The sequence below is a fragment of the Pleuronectes platessa genome, chromosome 7 (assembly GCF_947347685.1).
Source record: "Pleuronectes platessa chromosome 7, fPlePla1.1, whole genome shotgun sequence".
NCBI classification, from domain to species: Eukaryota; Metazoa; Chordata; class Actinopteri; order Pleuronectiformes; family Pleuronectidae; genus Pleuronectes; species Pleuronectes platessa.
The window spans coordinates 4,284,780-4,304,200 of NC_070632.1; the positions used below are offsets into that span (position 1 = coordinate 4,284,780).

General features: G+C 42.7%; 1 protein-coding gene and 1 long non-coding RNA gene across 2 annotated transcripts in view; one reads left to right on the forward strand and one right to left on the reverse strand.

Moving 5' to 3' along the window:
- Positions 1-64: 64 nt before the first annotated feature.
- Positions 65-15,446, reverse strand: n4bp1 (nedd4 binding protein 1). Its single transcript, XM_053427251.1, is given in 13 exon segments — positions 65-2,609; positions 2,740-2,841; positions 3,446-3,553; positions 4,673-4,769; positions 5,020-5,083; positions 5,085-5,151; positions 8,071-8,306; positions 8,558-8,899; positions 9,242-9,602; positions 10,117-10,607; positions 10,883-11,056; positions 11,338-11,565; positions 15,117-15,446. Coding segments are annotated over 13 exon segments (2,961 nt in total). The 5' UTR covers positions 15,432-15,446; the 3' UTR covers positions 65-2,233.
- LOC128444663 (uncharacterized) overlaps positions 14,890-19,421 on the forward strand; it is a 4,815-nt gene continuing 283 nt past the window's right edge. Inside the window, exons 1-2 of the long non-coding RNA XR_008339171.1 lie at positions 14,890-15,056; positions 19,336-19,421. The exon at positions 19,336-19,421 is cut by the window's right edge and continues 7 nt beyond it. This is a non-coding gene — a long non-coding RNA (uncharacterized LOC128444663). The remainder of the gene's footprint in view (positions 15,057-19,335) is intronic.

Genomic DNA, 19,421 nt, shown 5'->3' on the forward strand with positions numbered 1-19,421 from the left:
TAACATCCAGTTGTCAAAGTTCCTCTTATACACAATAAAAGCAAAAAAAGCACGATTCCCCAAAATGTTTTAAGTGTTCGTTTTAATACTTTATACAAAATTTTTGGCCATCACAGTAACGTCGCCCCACAAAAAACTGACTCCATGAAAACAAGAGGTGAAACGCTGTAGGTGACAGAACAGGAGGAGAAACAGTCAACACTGTCCAACCATGCAAACATGACTTTATGGGAACTGCTGCGTTTTTATTGAGTTTTATTTTCCACATACATAAAACTATATGTGCACTGTAGCCAAAAAAATGCTTGTATTTACAAAAAAAAAAGAAGAAATGAATATACACCTAAGAAATATAGTAATAAAAGTCCTTCAGTGATTTCTCACAACAACAACAAAGTATGAACAGAACCGTTTGACACCTTGTGAAGATTTGTGCAGATTATTCTTTACAAGGAGATAAAGTGTTTGTATTATACAAAACTCAGCTGCTGCAGCTCCAGGTTCTCCGGGTGGGAGAGGGTAGAAAAAAACAACACAAGCTCTCGGAGGATTCGTCAATGGCACAGTGTTAAACTCACGACATCGTCTTTTACCTTCAGTGGTTTGAATTCAGCTATTAACACTAATTACAAATGCAAGTTAAAATAAAAAATACGGTGTTTGCTGGATTTTGGACTGAGAAACCGAAAACTCTTTTAAAAAAGGGGCCGTTTCATTCAATCAACAAAACTGATTAAATCCAAACTCTTGTAGTGTTTGTTTCCTTCCAGGGTCAGAAGCACAAGTGTGTAAAGACCAATAACTTGCAAAGTATCTCGTTAAACAAAACGCTGATGAAGAACTAGTAACTGCATCCTCCTGGAAACACGGTTGGATGGCGACTCAAACCTGAACAACTCACTCTGTAATTGAACTTGAACTCAAACTCTCGTTGAAGCGATGTTCAGAAACAGGAACTGAAGACTCAGCGCCTGAGTTCGGCTTCAAACTTCAGGTTTAACGAGAGAATATGTCTCTGGTGAGCTGATTTCTCAAATGTATCGAACATTTCATCTGAATATTGAGAAAGTTTCTCTAAATAACAATTGTCTGGCCGAAAAAAAAATGTCACCTATAAGCGAGAGAACAATTTAAAAAGCAAATTCCTCACTGAGAAGAAGAAATGGTCTCTTAAAAAAGTTTGTGTCACTGACTGAGGAGGGAGGAGATAATAAAAGCTTAATTTAGATTGAGCCCGGTCAGAAAATACAGGAAACAGTCGGAGGGCGTAGAGATGGGCAGTGATTCAATAAACTGGATATGTACAATAAGTGAGCCATTTCGGAAATAATAATAATAATAATAATAATCTATATAAAAAAATACAGGTTGCTGTTACTACCCATCTATACAGCCTCAAAATAACGGCCCATAACAAGCCTAGGTGCGTTTCTTTAGTTAGATTATATGTAATTATTCTGCTTTTGTAATCAAAGTTGCTTCTGGGAATTCTGTCCCGAAATTACACAAATTATTATTTGTAGGTAAAGCTAATGATCTCATCATCTCTCTGATAAAGGACGCCACCGCTGACTCCTCGTTGAACTGAACCAGTAAAGGCGTCGTGGAGGAGATTAAGTTTTAAGCGCGGTACTTTTAAACATTTCCCTCTTTGATGATGAACCCTTGAACTTCTAACATGGTTCCCTCACGTCAACTTCAATACCCTGCTGCTGCCCGACAGTGTGAGCGGACGTCCTGTGTTGAAAACATGCAAAAACCTGCGAGTGTCGATGATCTGATGGAGATAAAGCTCTGAGACTGGGGTGTCGGAAGCCTGATGGTTTAATGAGGTTCTGGAGAAAGAAGCTGACCCACGAGACCAGGTCACCACTTTTGGTCCACAACATTTCCTCCTGGTGATCGTCCCACATTCATGGAACCTCAGGATTTGGATTTTGCAGCTTGACAACGATGGTGAATTAACACTTTTGATCCTTCGGTGTGGTTCTTGTGGATCGAGTGGAAAGCAAAGGAGGAAGGAGAGAGAGAGAAAAAGGAAAAACAAATCCCCCAAAACACTCTTTGCCAGTAGCAGCTAGTTTGATGATCAAGCTTAATGTGAAATAATAATATAAAAAGAACTGTCCTCCAGGCTGGATGATGGCAAAATAAATTATATTCAGGCTGACACATGAGCGCATGTCCTTGCGGGTGAGTGATCCGTTGTGTGTGATTCTCACTGCACAGTCATTTATCCCAGCAGCAGCCCAGACAGGGCGTTCAGGTCTCTCATGTACGGGTTGTCGCTGAGGATGCGGTCGATCCGCTGCTTCTGGTCGGGGAAGATGTCGTACAGCTTCCTCTTCAGCTCCGAGGTCTCGCCCGGGGACCGCTGGGGCGGAGGCGAGGGTGACGGGGAGGGGGGTTGGCGTGGTGGGTGCCATTCAGGGGGACCGGAGTGGGGCCAGTGCGCTGGGGGGTGGGCCATCAGGGAGGCAGGGGGCCGGGGTATGGAGGAGGGGGGGCGAGGAGCGGAGTGCAGGGCCTGGACGTAGACCGGCTGCTGCTGCTGGCTGGTCGGCCGCAGGTCTGAGGGTCTCTGAGGGGGCGGGGTGGCTGCAGCTCTCCTGAGAGGAAAGGGATGAGTGACATGTGTTAACAGGCTGTTTGTTAAAGACCAGGACACGGAGACTTCAATGGGTTGATGATCACACAAAGCACGGAGGTCAAAGGTCACTGAGCTCCGGCCTCACACACCTGTTGTCTTTTCGCAGGAAGACGTCCAGGTGAGGTCCGTTTTTACCCAGAGGGTCGTCAGGGATCATGAAGAGGTCCTCCACAAACGTGAACTGAAGCAGCCTGTCAATCACAAGGACATTCAACAAGATGTACATTTAACGGTAGAAATAAAAAATCTATATTTTCCTCTCTCATCTCTCTATCGATGAACAATCAGCAGAAACTCCGAGCAGATGAGTTCATGTGTCACTTTCAGAATCACAGAAACAAATCCTCACGTCATATAGTGTGATAAAAAAAATCTGCTTAACAACCAATAGAGGGCGACACAGTCTCACAGATAACTCCTCAAGGCTCTGTCTTCACTCTCTGGTGACATGTGCTGTATGACTTAAACCAGGAAAACCTTATATGACTAAAAACATACACACATAATTTAAAATGATGCGATGATAATGTTGTCATTTCACGAGCCAAATTATCTTATTTGAATATTCCTAGATGTGAAAATGATGTACCTGAGAGTTTCAATCATTTTTTTTTTAATTTTTAATTTTGTTTCTACTCTCTCATTTGTAAAAGTACAATTCTGAAATCTCTGCCCCATTGTGGACACACAGGGTCTTTGGATTGCTCGTCCCAGTCTCAGTGGACTTCCCAGTATCATGTTGCGTAATGGGCTGTGTGAGTGAATGACTAATTGAGACGTGTAACGTGCCGTCACCTCTCTTGAATGATCCTCCGCCAGGTGTCCGACGTGTCCACAAAGTCCCTCAGGTTGTCGTTGGTGACAATGATCCCATCTGTCTTTTCCGCGAGGTGAAGCAGGAACCTGAGAGAGAGAGAGAGAGAGAGAGAGAGAGAGAGAGAGAGAGAGAGAGAGAGAGAGAGAGAGAGAGAGAGAGAGAGAGAGAGAGAGAGAGAGAGAGAGAGAGAGAGAGAGAGAGAGAGAGAGAGAGAGAGAGAGAGAGAGAGAGAGAGAGAGCATTAGATAATCAGGATTTTCCCTTTGTTCAAAGTCCACAGATGTGAATCCACAGCTAGAGGGGAACCCTGTGTGCAGAGTCACGATGAGTTTCAGGTTATTCACTCATCCCTCACACAAAATGCCCTAAAATAGGACTGATAGAGCCGCTGACCACAGAAATGCATCAGGATTTCACTCATTTCAATGATAATATAAAACTTTTTAAAAACCAAACATTCTTTTAATCTTGTTAGTGTTCTTATCCATGTCTTTATGTAAATATAGGGTGATAACATCCATACTAATTCGTTTTATGCGTGTGTGACTGACTGTTCATACTTCAACTCAGTCCGGGAGTCCTAAACTTAAAATGGGGCCAGCAGCGTTTTCAAACTTCTCAGTTTCAGGCACTCAAAAACACTGGAGTCGTGTGGCAGGTGTGCTGTGTTATAACAATAAAATGTAGTCCTGTGGATGTAGACTTTAGACGATTGAGAAAATGTTCATGTCGGAGGAAACAAGCTGAATATAGAACCAAAATATCAAAAAATAATAAAACAATCCCGGGTTTTTACCTGCTGGCTTATGATTGAATCTCTTGTATCTGCACCACTGGATATGAAAAGATTCTGAGCTGGTTACTGTCTCTATAAAATGTGACTCCTTTAATGAAAACCTTTGTTTTAGTGTCACTGGTTGATGTTAAGATCTAGTTGAGCACCTGAATATGTTTTAGATCTTATTTCATCCTGTATGAACCTTCAGGTTGCCTGAGATCCTCTGTCAGAGTCTTTCTCACTGATCCAGAGACGAGGTTAAAAGCGAAAGGGACCAGAGGATATGATCCAGGAACTTATGCCGCCAGTGTTAGAATCAGTTTCATCTTTAATTTAACCGTAGAACTTCTGCTGTCTTGCTTATTAGGAAGCACCGTGTAGCTGTGTTTTGAAAGGTGAGATCATTTTTAAGGATGTGGGTGTGTACCTGTCATCGTGAGAGCAAATCCTCTGACCACAGACCTCTCTGGACGGCGTGAAGGAGAGCAGCCTCAGGTCCTCCAGCTGGTTTAGAAAATGTTGCTCTGTAATAACGTAACAACAGTTAAATCAGTGTTAAATGAGACTGACACGTACACAGTGAGGTTTGTTTGGATTCTGCATGCTCGAAGAGGGTGTGACTTATTAAAGTCAACAACTCCCGTGTTTTGTTGGAGTTGTGTACACGGACTCTTTAATGTTTGCTTTTGATTAAATATAAAAAGTTGAACATCTTCTTCCTTCACACTAAAGTCAGCCCCCGGAGCCAAAACAATGAGAAACACTTTGTCGTACCTGTTGTGAATCGGTCTCTCTTCTGACGCCACTGGGGGACAAACACCGTGATCTCTCTGTGGCCCCCGCCTCCAAAACGTCTCCACAGCCAGGGCGATGCCTCGACAGGAGAAGAACCGATGGAGGCCGTGACTGGAGAAGAGGAGGGACACAGTCAGAGACGAGGATCAGAGGAAGAAACAGACAAATGAAAAATGCACTTGACGGCAGTAGAGTGTCTCATGACTGGATAAAAATTGATTTAAGTTACGGTATAAGTGGTTTGTAAGAAGGATCGATATTAATCAATAATCAACACATCATCACCGGCTTCTAATCCCCCAACAACCAGCATTTCTCTTTCCATGTCCCGTCCCAGGCTCCATAGAATTTGAATTAACTGCAGTTTTTAAAAACTAAACTGCTTCATAAGGGACTGAAAAGATTTAGACCTGATCCTTCAAGTTGATTTGATACTGGATCTGAATCTGGATCTGAATCTGGATGGGGATCTCCCACCCCCCCCCCAAACAACTCAACCACCGACAGCGGAAGCATTACACAACAGATAATGAACCGCATGCAACACATTGCGACTATGAGCAGAACAAAGTGTCCTGTGCAAACCACAAATAATTTAACTGATCCAATGAGGGATTTTTCCAAGCTCTTCCCCATGCATTCATTTCACAGTCTGAATTCTGACAGCAAAATAAAATGGTAAAAAAGGGTCAATATTTATGCTGCATTAAAACCTCTGGGTATTAGCGGATGAGCACATAATTTATAACTTTATATTATTGGCACTATCACCAATCTCTGCACCTTAGAACCGCTGGTGCCCATAACTCTCTTACTGTATATATTGTTGTTTTTATATTGTTGTTTGTACAGTGCACCAACCACACCAAGGTCATTTCCTGAATGTGCAAATATACATGGCAATAAAAAGAATTCTGATTCTGAAGAACGTAAAAAAAAAAGGAAAATTAAGGGGGAAATATAAAGCTCTGAAATAAAAATAATGCATGCTTATTATTATATAATTAGCACCTGACTTCAAACTGGCTTTCAATGGTCTCTATGGTAAACACTAGCCCTGTTAGTCTGGTAGTACTCACAACAAAACAGCACCCAAACAACCACACACACACACACACACTCAAACACCGTCGCATGACCAAGATTGTTGATAGTGACGTGAACAGCGTGTACGCGCACGTCAGACGGCGGATACACAACAACACGGTAGCTACAGCAGAAAACCACAAAAACAACAATCTCCAGCAGAGACGAGAAACTCCCCGAGATTAACCCGGCATCACCTGAGCAGGAAGCTGTCGAGCCGCAGACCCACAACACAACAAGTGTCAAACACAAACAAGCAGGGGCTGGGGTTGTCAGTGCATTTGACGGCCTGGTGTGCATTTGTTTAAAATTAATCTGCGCCACATTAATAAGCCTCAAAACCCTGCATGTGATCCTGAGCACAGGAGAAACAGACAGCAACTTTTTTATTTATTGATATTTTTCTAATCATCGTGAGAAGCAATTTTAAGTTGCAAGGAAATGCAGCAGTCATCACTCTGCTTCTTTTTTAGTTTGATAAATAAAAAATATAATCCCCCAACTTGTAAATGAATGAAGCTTCTGTTCACTTTTCTTTCCTCTTCCTCGTCATGTGAATTTCTGTCAGTTACTTCTGCGCTGGCCACTTCCCTTTTCGATCATCCTGTTCAGCATGAGGCCTCACATGAGCTGTGGTGAAGCAGAGAACGGCCACAGCAGCTGCTTCAGACGCTAAATATTTAGCAGCCAGTAAAGGATAGGTCACTGGAAATGGTCTGATGCTGATGGGACAGGGACCAAGATGGGTTGTGTCATATTAGAAGCATCTTCAATCTCGATCTACAGTCAATGGCACTGACTCAGTCTGTGGCACTGACTCACTGTGGAAAACTACAAACACCATTCCGGTACGTGTGCAGTGTAGACGGCTGATAATAAACATCTGTGACATGACGTTCATTTTACCGACACAAAACAACGAGGTGGAAAGGTCGCACTTATATCAACAGTCAAGAATATGCGCAAACAAAAACACACACACACATACAGACACACACACATACGGACGACAGGGCAAGAACAGTTTCGTCTGTGGGTCAGAGCTGCGATGCCAACTCAGGGGAAGTTCCACCAGTTGAAAGAGAAAGCGATGAATGACACCACACTGGGCAAAGATGATGCAACCAGTAATATACCATTTAAACCTGGAGGTAACCTGAGGCTGCAGAGATCTTCAGAGCAACTTTACATGTTTGTACAACCTCAGACCAGACCAGGATCAAGATCAGGATCAAGATAAGATCCTGATTCTCAAACCTGCACTGAGACCATCACTTATAATTTAAAGCAGCAGCGGCCATTTTAAATGAAACCTAGAAAGGAGCTCATAACAGTCCTCCTATGAAAGCACATCTAAATTCCCTAGATCCAGATTTGTATTAGGATCTGCACCAAATGGCCAGACGTTCTTTACACAGTAAGGTTGAGACCTTACAACTCTAGAGAAACACAAAAGTTCCCACAACAAGCAAACATACTGGCAACACTGGAAAGACAAGAACCTTCCTTTCAACAGGAAGAACACACAAATAGACTCATGGTTGTGTGTCAAACTTTGTATTTCTAACAGAATGTAAGACTGATGAAAGCTTTTTCGGCTTCAGCGTACTTCTGGTAAAGACCGAGTGAGGGAGAGAGGAAGGGGAACAGAACATGACAGGAAGTGGTTGTAAAAGTGAGAGGTCGAGGTAAGGTCATCTGGAATCGAAACCGTGATGACACATCGGCAGAGAGTGACGAAATCAAGAAGAGCGAAGCAAGAGTCAGAGCAGTGTGCTACGACTCTTACTGTCATACTCGGCCTTTACCTGGTATTTTTGTTTTCGTAATGTTAAGAGGAAATTATGGGGGATTACTGGAGAGGAACTTATGGGTTAAGATGTTCCAGTAAATACAAGGGTTTCTGGGTTTTGTGTGTGTGTGTGTGAGAATGAGTAGACTCACGCCATAGCCACATTGCTGCCATCGATGATAATGTGTCTGAGCTCTGGACGCCCCGGCTCATTCGGCAGCTTCAGGGTGTAGGGCGTCCTCAGCGACTGATGAAAACGACCCAGACCGGTGACTGGAGGTGCGGGGGGGTCGTTGGCAGGAGGGCTCTTGGCCAAGCCCCCGTGAAAACCCATGTGGCCGATGGTCTGATAGGGGAAGGCCGAGGGGCGGTTGATGGACTGAGCCGACTGAGGAGGACAAGAGATAAAGAGTTGGAAATTAATAAATCTGACAAAAAACTTCAGCTTATGTGTTCATGCATTGAAAGACACTGTAAGTGGACTTGATTAATGTAAGTTAATGATCTAAACATGATTATGCCCAAACCTTTTAGTTCCACTGTGCATCATTCACGATAGGAATGTTTAAAGTGACGATACACAAAACACTGTTGTAAGTGGCGGGGTGGGGGTGGGGGGGACTTTAGGTTAATACCTACACTGGGAGTCGAGGCCAGGGAGCTGGTGGTGGCCGCCAGCCACTGAGGCGTGCTGCGCAGTGCCGTCACACTCTCGACCTTCACCGATCCTCCCAAAGTCTGAGCCCCGCCCCGGGACAGGTAGTCCCTCTGAGGGACGCCACTCCCGCCGCCCACGCCCCGAGCCAGGTAGTCGGTTCTGGATCCCGAGTGGGTGTCGAGTTGTGCCGCGAACAAACGGGACATACTGCCGTCTGCTGGTTTGGTATCGGAGAAGATGACATCATCGTCGTCGACAATGGTAATGACCTCATAGTTTCCTGCTCCTCCTTGAGCACTGGAGCTCCTCTTGATTGTGATCGCCTGAAATGAGATTTTCATTAATGAGGCACAATGCCATTTAAATGGATCAACCACGTGATTCTTTCATGTGATGAACCAATCAGAGGAGTCATAAGATATGAAGCAGTTTATTGGAAATGAGGTGAAGTGAAGAGAAGTAGAGATCAGAGTTAAGATGGATGATACAATGAGTTATGACAGATGTTAAGGTGACAAAACTTTCACAGGTGATGACATAACGATGACAAGTCATTTGAAAGTTTATCATGTTGCAACAGATGATCCTGCTCCGTGATTTTTGTTCTTCTATCAAAGAAGAGAAAGAAAAGAAGGAAGTAACAAGTTCTCTATGAAGTGAAATACCTGCTGAGTGCTCGCCTCGCTGCCGCTGCACTGCCTCCGGTGGCCCATCCCATTACTGCTGCTGCTCCCGGGCTGGTTGGGCTTAATGTTCTCTTTAGACCTGCCTGGGTCGACCAGCGCTCTGCTGAGCTCCTTGTCTCTGAGACGAGAGACTGTGGAGGACGAGGAGGACGAGGATGAGGAGGACGCCGTGTCTGAGGAGCCTATGGAGGTGGGCCGTCTCTCTTTGTCGCCTCCTTTTGAGCCCTCCTCACAGCGCTTGGTCTCCTCAACGATCTTCTCCAGGACGAGGAAGGTGTCCTCCGTCTGTCCTGTCTCCTTGACAATTCGCTCCACCACTTCCTGCTGGTAACCCATGGTCCTGGAGACATTTAGTTTTAACATCTTTTAATTGGCAGAAGAGAATGAACGACCATTAAAGAAAACTTGTTTGTTTAGATGCCACCGCTGCTGCTCAGACTGGAAACACTACACTGAGATCACAGAGGGAAATGTTGTACTTGTTTTGACTGATCCAGTCCGAAGCCTCATTTTAGCTCCGGCTGAACTTCAGAATATATTTTTACACAGATTGAGCGCAGTTGATTCTGACTGTTACACTGAACTTTATTTGTAGAAAATCATCTGCTGATAATTAAAACAACTAATTATTTAGTTTGTAAAAGACAATTTTAAAACAGTGAACAATCTCATCTCCTTATTCCTAAAGTGACCTTTATTAAATTAATTCAAAAGTCTTGTTTGGTCCGACCAAGAACACAAATTCATATTTGAGAACATAGAACATAGAACACAATTCCTGTCATCAGGCTCATAGACCTGACTCATTAATAACAGAATCATCAGCAGGGACTTGAAACTGTTTCGACTCTCACCTGAAGAAATTGACCAGGCAGCGGAGGTTGGTTTCTGGGCTGACTGCCTCCCCCTCGTCTGAGATGCCTTCAGCGGCGTCAGGCATGATCGGCCCGACTGTGTTTGCTTTAGCAGAGGAGGAGAGAGACGATGAGGCAGAGGGCGTTTTGGATCTACAGCTGCTACCCGCTCCCTGGCCCTCTCTGTCCCTCTGTCGCTCTCTCGCTCTCTCTGGCGACTCGTCTCTCCGCTCCAGAGAGTATTGTCTCTTTGTGTCCCGAGTCTCGCTCTCAGACGAGCGCCGCTTGTGTGAGGGCCGAGTGCCGTTGAGCAGGACGGTGTCTGCAACTAAACCTATCCCTGCTCCCGCTTTCCCGGCTCCGCCCACAGATCCCACCGTGGCCCCTCTCTCTTCAAAGCTGGTGTCCAAGATGCGGTTGGAGAGCTCCGTCACTGGCGTGTTGCTCTGCGAGCGGTCCTGGTCGACCTCGGCCGTGCTGAGATGCAGAGTCTGGTTGAGGAAAGAAAATACCAATCACCTCAGATAGGAAACTATAATCAAAGCTGCTCTTAAACACCAACACTTCCCATGGTAATGTTGTATTTAGTACATGGCATGGTTAATCATAACTAAACTAAAAATAAAAGTTTAACCCACTTATATTGAACCATTTGATTTTTACAAGTTAATACATTTTAATTGTGGCAGAATTTTCCAAACTGAAACAACACTTGATGCATCTGTACAACCTTTGCCACAGACGCATTAAAGACGCCTCCACTAACCAGTGAGGATGTGTTTGTGCTGGTGGGGCTGTGAGCCAGTCCCAGTAACTCTTCCTTCAGGGCACTGGGCAGCAGAAGAAGCTCCATGGTGTATTTATCATCTTGTTCCTCAACGAAGGATTTGAACGCTCGTTTCACCGAAGGCTCTCTGTCACCGGGTAGACTCCGCTTCTCCTGGACAACACAAACACAGAGAATGAGATGTGATGGCCCACAGTGCTGCACATTTCCATTATCAATCATCCTCCTTATTTTGTATCAATTAAATATAATGATTTAGGAAAATGTAAAGGTTAATGTAAAGTGAAAATACCCATTGCAATTTCCTATAAAAGAAGGTGATATTTTTGAAAAAAACTATTTTTACAGGTCCCAACTTTTCCATCCATCCATCCTTTAGGTTAAACTGCTGGATAGTGAAACTGTGTGAGGTGACTGATTAATTAGACTCGTACCTGGAATAGTGCTACAAACTGCTGAACTCTGCTCTGCGCCATCACAACAGGCTCGGCCTGGCCCACCAGCCGCAGGCGACCCGGCTCCAGCACCTGGACCTCGGCACTCGTGTCCCGTACGAGCCGGTCCAGGAAGAGGCCGCGGGCCCCAGCAAAGATACAGTGCATGTCCACCGGGTAGCGCTCCTCTTTCTTCAGCTCTGGGTCACAAAGTCCTCGCACATATTCCTGCACAATGAGAAGAAGAAGCTATAATTAATTAACATCATCTGACTAATACAGCAGTGAAGATGAGTTTAATAAGCAAAACAACAGCAAACAATAGGTAATCCAAGTAATAACAGAAGAAACTGTAGTTTCTCAAAAGCTGCTCATTCAATCGACCTCTTAACTCGTGACACGTCGACAGGTGACATGTGCTGAAACTAAACTAGTCATTTAATCAGGGAATCTCCTCACGGGGACAAGGGTTGGATGAATCAGATCCAGGTGTGTGTGTGTGTGTGTGTGTGTGTCACATATTTTAAGAGTGAATGTGTAGAAAAGAAAGGAACCAAGAATGTTAAATGACTCAGCGATGACTCATTGGGAGTAAAAAAAGAAAGAACAGATATCAGCATTGATAGAGAATCAGATCAGTAAATACTTGGGTGAGGCTTTTTAGAAATGAAACAGATGACATGGACTTTCCAGTGCGTCTGGACCTGCAATTATCAAATCTGCGGTCACATGCTCCTCATACTTACGTGCAGGTTTTTAAATGACTCGAAGTAAAAATAGAAATGTGGCATTCAATAGGTAGAAATAATACATTATGATTATGTCTGGCGTGGTTCATGAGGTTAAACGTTCTCGGTATGAACTTAAAAAGCTTTCACAAAGAGAATAGTTTTAAAGACAGGTTTTATGTGAGGTTACTTATTAAAGCTGCCAGACATTTTCCAAATGGACAGTGAGTGAGAACGCAAATGTCCCGAGTCAGTTGCTTCAGACATCTTCTACAACTTTTCCGGGCAGCCCCCTGGGAAAACGGAAAATATAAGAGTGAGCCCAGCAGGAAAATGTCTGGAAAATGTGTGTTGATAATGTTTCAAGCACTTGACATTATACTATGGGACAGGTGGGAAAAAATTCCGGGGAATGTCCGGCGCTAATGACTCGGACATTTGCGTTCCGGCATAAAGTCTCCACGGAAAAAGTACTAAACTGGTCTAGAGTCAGACTTAGACTTCTGTTTAGTCAAAGCCACAAAACACTACAGAGCAGAAGATAGATGATAACAACCAAAACTTCAGATAATAAAACAAACTGTATTTCTCCTTCTGTAAGTCAAACAGATTTATATCATCCACATGTCCAAGCTCTGAGAAGTAACAGCAAACTGTGGCAGAGTGTTTTAAAGAGACGATAACAATTATGACTATTTTCAAATCATGTGCAGCACTTTTGTCACGGTTGCTCAACCCTTAAGAAACTAGATTACTGGAAAGCCATTCATGGGGTTACCAGCAGTGATTTCCCAACTTCAGGATGGTATGGCCAATTCAGAAAGTCACGTTTGACTTGTGTAGAATCCTCATTATGAGTCGCTCAGGCCGACGGTGAAATGTCCTTCTCAGCATCGCACTCTCGGTTGACTGGCAGAGCCGGGACCAGCTGGTTGCAGACTTACGCACCAAAGTGAGACTCATGACACGAGATACAGAAGTGTGACCAATACTCGCGTACGGGAAATCACATCGCAATCAAATCAACAGATATAGACCGCTGCTTTGCATCGGTAAGCAGAATGTAGGATTTCTAAATAGATCTCGGGTTCAGATGACAGCTGTGTTTCAAATCATCATCAGTTCAAGAGAAAAGCTCCGCCAACGCCAAACTATCAGACTTGTCCTGATTGCTTAGGTCTTCTAGTAGAACTATAAGTATAAAATAAAGTGATTAGTATGATAACCTAAATTATATAGTTTTTTTTATAAAACATAGTTAAAAAGATTGGATCTCCACTTTAATCTGAATCTGCTGTGGCTCAAAGCGTGTTGTCCATTAACCAGAGGGGTTGGTAGTTCCATTCCTGACTTAGTCACCATGCAGAAGTTGGATAGTGAATCCAAAATCAGCCCTGATAACTGTGAATGTGTGATCAGAGTCAATTATTTTGATGATCCAATATTAATTTGAGTATTTTTTGTAATAAAGAATTTGAAAAGTTTATCAGTTTCATATTCTCAGTTGAGGATTAAAGCTTTTCTTGTCGTACATTACACTGATTAAGGTAAATTGTTTTTCGGCAACTGGTCAGCAGAAACTTTTTTTATTTTTGATATGATATAACTAAAAAATGAATCCACTTATTGAGAAAATAACCGGCAAATTAACCGATAACGTAGTTTCCTCCCTTAAGAAAAGTATTCTGCCAATTTGAACATGAATTCTTCACATCTTGACAACTTTCGTTACCTCGGACAAGGAGGCTGGTTTGTTTGTAAGAAAGATTACACCAAAAAAACTACTCAACAGATTCAAAGGGATAAAACATTGTTTCTCTATTATGAATATTAAGGTATAACTGATATCTATGAGTGTGGGACAGTTGGGACCTGACTGAAGAACGCGCTCCACAGAGTGTAATTCGAGTGTCTGGTCATGACGCCACAACGCAGACCTGTTATGGGAAAACGAAAGTGAGTGAATCAAACTGAGCCGAGTTTGACCTAAATCAACAATTAACAGCAGCAGCAGTAACGCATCAAGTGACTTCATCCAAATGTTCAGCAGCCACAGAGTAATGAAACCAAACATCATTTAGAAACTAGGATGACGGAGGTGAGGCCTTCACAGCCGTCACACAACCTCCCTCATCAGACTCACTACCTCACTGTGCTCTTATAAAAACACAACTGTCTAACTTCATGTTGGTTCATTTTACCACTTTATCTTATTGTTGTTCTCATTCTCCTGCTTTTAACCAGAGGTTTGTTTTATTGCTTCATTTTATCAACTGTCTCTTGAATTAACTTGTTTTGTAATTGCAGGCGTTTTCAGGTTTTATCTTCGTGAAGCACTTTGTAAACCCGTTTTTTGAAATGTCCTAAATAGATACAGTCTCTTCTTTTTATAATTATCAATAAAGTCATTATTATTATTAAAACAACTGTCCAATAAAGTCTAATAAAGTCCATCTATTCGTACTAAATCAAATGTGAGGACATGTGTGTTTATCCCATGATCTTAAATATGTTTAAACAGTTTGGGAAAGTTATATCTGCTGTTGCTTTCATTGATGTTTTGTGATAAATCGTGTTGTGATGCAGATGTTATAACTTCCACATGAGCTGTTTGAATCTCTGAGCTACAGCAACAAAGTTATACCTTGTGTGTTTCAGGCTTTGTAGACGAGGACAACACAGACTTATGTAAAACACATGTTAAAACTTATACCTGTCTGTGATGCAGATGTTGTGACATGAACCACATGAGCTGTTTGAATCTCTGAGCTGCAGAAACTTCCACAGAGTTAAACCAGGTGTGTTTCAGCCTTTATAGACAACATCTAATCATATGAGACCCATATTGAAACCCCTGTGTGAGCTCAGTGTGTCTCTGAGGATGTGAAGTGTTGACATGAAGCTGAGGAGCCTGGAGACAATCACAGGACCGTGATACACCTGCTCACCAGACACAAGGCGACACGGACACTGGGCATCGAACCCCCGCAGGTCGGTGTGTGTGTGTGTGTGTGTGTGTGAGGGGAGAGAAGCAGCTTTGAGTAACTTCACCTTCGCCTTGGACACGTCGTCCCGGTTCCCCCGGAGCTGCAGCCATATCTGCCGGGAGGTCTTGCTGCCGTGCGGCTGTCCCGTGTGGTCCAGCAGCCCGATGATGGTGAACGTCACTTTGAAGACCTGCTCCACCCGGGGCCTGGCGCACTTCAGCTCGTCTTCCTTCTCCTCCGGGACCGTGAATTCGTCCACGGTGGCACCGTCCTCCGGCGGCTGCTGCCTGCCCGCCGCGGGGAGCCTGCCGCCCGGCTGCTCCGCGCACGCTAGCTCGGTGACTCGTCGCATTCCGAGGAGGGGCCGCGTTGTTGACATTCCGCTTCTCGGTCGGACCGTCGCTCCGGACCGCGACGACTCAGTACTCGGCCCCGCCGGCCACGCTGGGAGCCTCCGGCGTGTTCATGGTGTGTTTAACGTGAACTGCGGTGCGACGCGGCGACGTTTTAACGGCGTCAAGCGACATGAGCGCGGATGTAGCGCTAGCTTCGTAACGCGGAAGCCCCGAGTGACGTATCCGGAAAGTCCCCGCGATTACGTCATCAAAGCACGACGGCGAGTCCACAGATGTTTATCAGTTTTTTTTCTTTTTCTCTTTCAGATGAGGTTTCCTGCTCCACCTGATTATTGTTATGATTATTGTTATGATTATGTGGGTTGTACACAATAACAAACAGGAACATAGAAGCCAGGGGTGTTGTACAATATAAATCAATATATATTATATAGGATTGAACTATATTAAAAGTTTTAACTGCCTTTATTTTGGATGATTTGGAAATTAGATTCACATAGGTCTTTCAGAAATAAAATAAAACAGGGTCTTTTATTGATATATTTGCATTTATCATTTTTATTTGGGGAGGGGGGTTAAACAAACCACATACCAAATTTCCCCAAAATTATGACAATTATTTAAAAAATATGATCAATACTAAACTTACAGGGGTCTTTATAAAAATGTCTTGGTGTTATATCAAAGTCCAAAAAAGGTGCAAGACTGTTTCTGGATGCTCGTCACAGAATGAACAGTTTGTATTTATGTCCTATTTTAATTTTCTGCATGAATGAAGTGATTTTCTGATGTGTTGCTATCAGCGAAGAAGGCATGAAAACCAGTTTGACAAGCAGAGACCAGGACTTTCCCCGACGTTGTAGTAGAAAAATTAACTAAGCAAGGTTGACAAACTATTTTGTATTTAGATAGTAAGCATTTGAAGCCTTGACAAGAGACTTTTATGACTTGAGCTGTTTTATGGTCGGAACTGTTAGTGTTGAAATATGTTGAGACCATTTGTTACTTAATTTCCCATCAAAGGAAGGAGTGGATGTCTTCTTATCACCTAAGGAAACACATGTTAATCAGCTGCTAATGTTTAGATTCCTCTCCTTCCCCCACCCATGTATCCTTCCTGGATTGGTTCAGAAGGACAGCCCTAAATCCTCCTATATAAGATCTGTGTTTTTGACTGTTCTTCATCCTCACTCTGAGATCCTTGTGGTCTCCCTGTGTTGATCCTTTCTGCAGAAAGCCCCTTATTAAATACACGTAGATAACTTTGTTGTTTCCAGCCTCTTGTATCTCCAGATTTCCATCACAACGTTCTCACGAAATCAAACCGTAAATTGAGATTCAATACAATGAATTTATTCGTATTATTTGTTATTTGTCTATAGGCTTATTCTTTTTACTATTATACCTCAGTACTTTACCGTGTATTGTAGTACTTTATTGTTTGCCATTTACTTAGGGAGTATGATCAGTTTTTAGTACATTTAATGTTACATTCTATATATTAATTTAATTCTTCGTATCTGTTTTATTGCCACTTCGCTCTATATGCACTGCCCTTGACATTCTGCTGTAACTCAATAATTTGTCAATTTGGGATCAATAAAGTGCATCTATCTATCTATCTATCCATATATCCATATATATCCATCTATCTATCTTACTATCTATCCATATATCCATATATCTATCTATCTATCTATCTATCTATCCATATATCCATCTATCTATCTATCTATCTATCCAACTATCATGCGTATTGCCAATTACAACAAACTAATATAAATTGTCATGGAGAAGACTGACTGGAAGTGAAGAAGTTGCTTCTCTTTCGTGTGTGTGTGTGTGTGTGTCTGTGTGTGTGTGTGTGTGTGTGTGTTTGTGTGTGTGTAAATGCTGAATAAAGAACTATGCAATATAGCACTACAAACATTTCCTGCAGCACAGACAGTCATCCAGTCCGATTATATATATTTCCTGTTCTACAACTATGCAACGTTTCCTTTTGTCATTTTTGTGGCAAATCACTTCAGAGTTTCTGGGTGAATTTCCCCTTCATTTGCATAAAGTAACACGTTCTTTACTTCATAAAGTAACTTTGAAGCAAATTTTACCTTTTTTGGGGGGTTTTCGCAATTCAACCTAACTTTAACTTTCTTTATGCTGTTGTGAACGTGAACGTTTGGAAAATAATCCCTTTAGAGAACCTCACTTTTAAGATAAAGTGTCTGTAGTTGATAACTGGAACATATTCAATCACTAACAAAGAAAATTATATGTGTATTAAAATAAATCCATGAAAAGGTTCACAGACATTTCTTTTTTGAACATCTGTTTGAATTCTGTTTTTTTAAATAACTACAAAACTATTATTTTTTTATATTTAGTTTGTCAACATTGTCAACAAACAACCTTTTGGTAACATGTTGTTCTTGGACCTTCAGACATTATGTGGCTCTCGATGTAATGAAGGTAAAAGAAAAACCTTTAGAGAAAGAGCAAGAGAGGGAGACAGAAAGAGTCAGAAAAATAGATTATTAAAGATTATAAAAGCTTTGTGTTGTTCATAAGATTGAGTGAAGAAGTAGATGATGAAAACAAAACAGCCCGGAGAAACATCTGTTATATTTTCCTTCTTCTTCAAATTAAGTTAGAAAAACTACTCAAAGTGTGCCTGTATGTTTTGATTTTCATTGAGCCAGGGTTGCTCTCCTCCTCCACTAGATGGCGCTATACGCTTCCTAATGGCCTCCTGTTCCCCGTCCCTGGTGACAGAGTAATATCGACTTAAAGCTGTTTCAAATCAATATTTTTCATTATTTGAAGTCGAGACGAATGCATCAAAAGAATATCGTCTTTATTAAAGTTCAGCGCGTTGTATCATGCGGAGGGAGAACCACAGAGGTGACAGAAATATCCACACTTACACCTGTGTACTGTACCGCTTAGGTTCACTGTCACTTCACTGGCGGAGTCGATGCTGCTGTCAGTCTGCACATCTGCTGAAATCCGCCTGTGGCTTTGTGCTCGAGGAAAGTAGATGAAGTCATCACAATTCAGAAAACAAACATGGAGGAATAAATAAATGTCAAGCTCGGGTTAAGCTGTCAAACACTGTCAGTGGAAATATTAAAATGTCCAAATATAAAAAGCAGGATATCCAGTGAAAACTCCCAGTGTACACCCCTGTGTGTGTGTGTGTGTGTGTGTGTGTTTGTAACAGCTGTGTCTGCCACCTGCAAGGTGAAAGGGAGGCTGACCTGCGACACATGCTCCTCTTTAGTTCCACATGACTGAGAGTGAGTTTGTGACTGTGTGTGTGTGTGTGAGTGTGTGTGTGAGTGTGTGTGTGTGTGTGTGTGAGTGTGTGAGTGTGTGTGAGTGTGAGAGATGGACAGAGACAGTGACAGATAGGCAGGCGACAATAACTTAGTTAAAATGTCTTCGCCACGTGAAATGAAAACCCAGCAGAATCCACGTGGCTTGAATTTTGTAGAAGTGGTTTTGAATATTGGAGTAAATCCCTGTAAGGCAGAATTAGGTCTGAGATCGTTATGAATAATTACTTAAATCATGGTTGCACTTGAAAATGATTGGAAAAGCAGATATAACCCCAGAGAAGCAGTTGAAAGAGAGAGGATCATGTCTTTATTTGTGCACGGATCAACATATAGGAACCAACTGAGAAGCCTCACCTCATGTTTATGAGACGTTACGTTCCTGTTGCACCACGACTCCATCACCTCTCCACCGCAGCGGCAGCAAGTTGATATTTGATGTGTTTTACAAATTGCAGCTCATCATTTGATCGATGTGGGAACTCAAAGCTTTCAGTTGCTGTCTTCCCCTTAATTTGTGTCTTTATTTCCTGAAAACTGTGTTGATTGTTTGCAGAAGGTAAATCAAAGTGTACGTTCTTTTGTTTCACAGACAAATGGCACAAAGAGGAAAGTGAAGCTCAGCTTTAATCCAGACAGAGCAGCTAAAGGGAGTCTGTAGCTGCTGGTGTGTCTCAG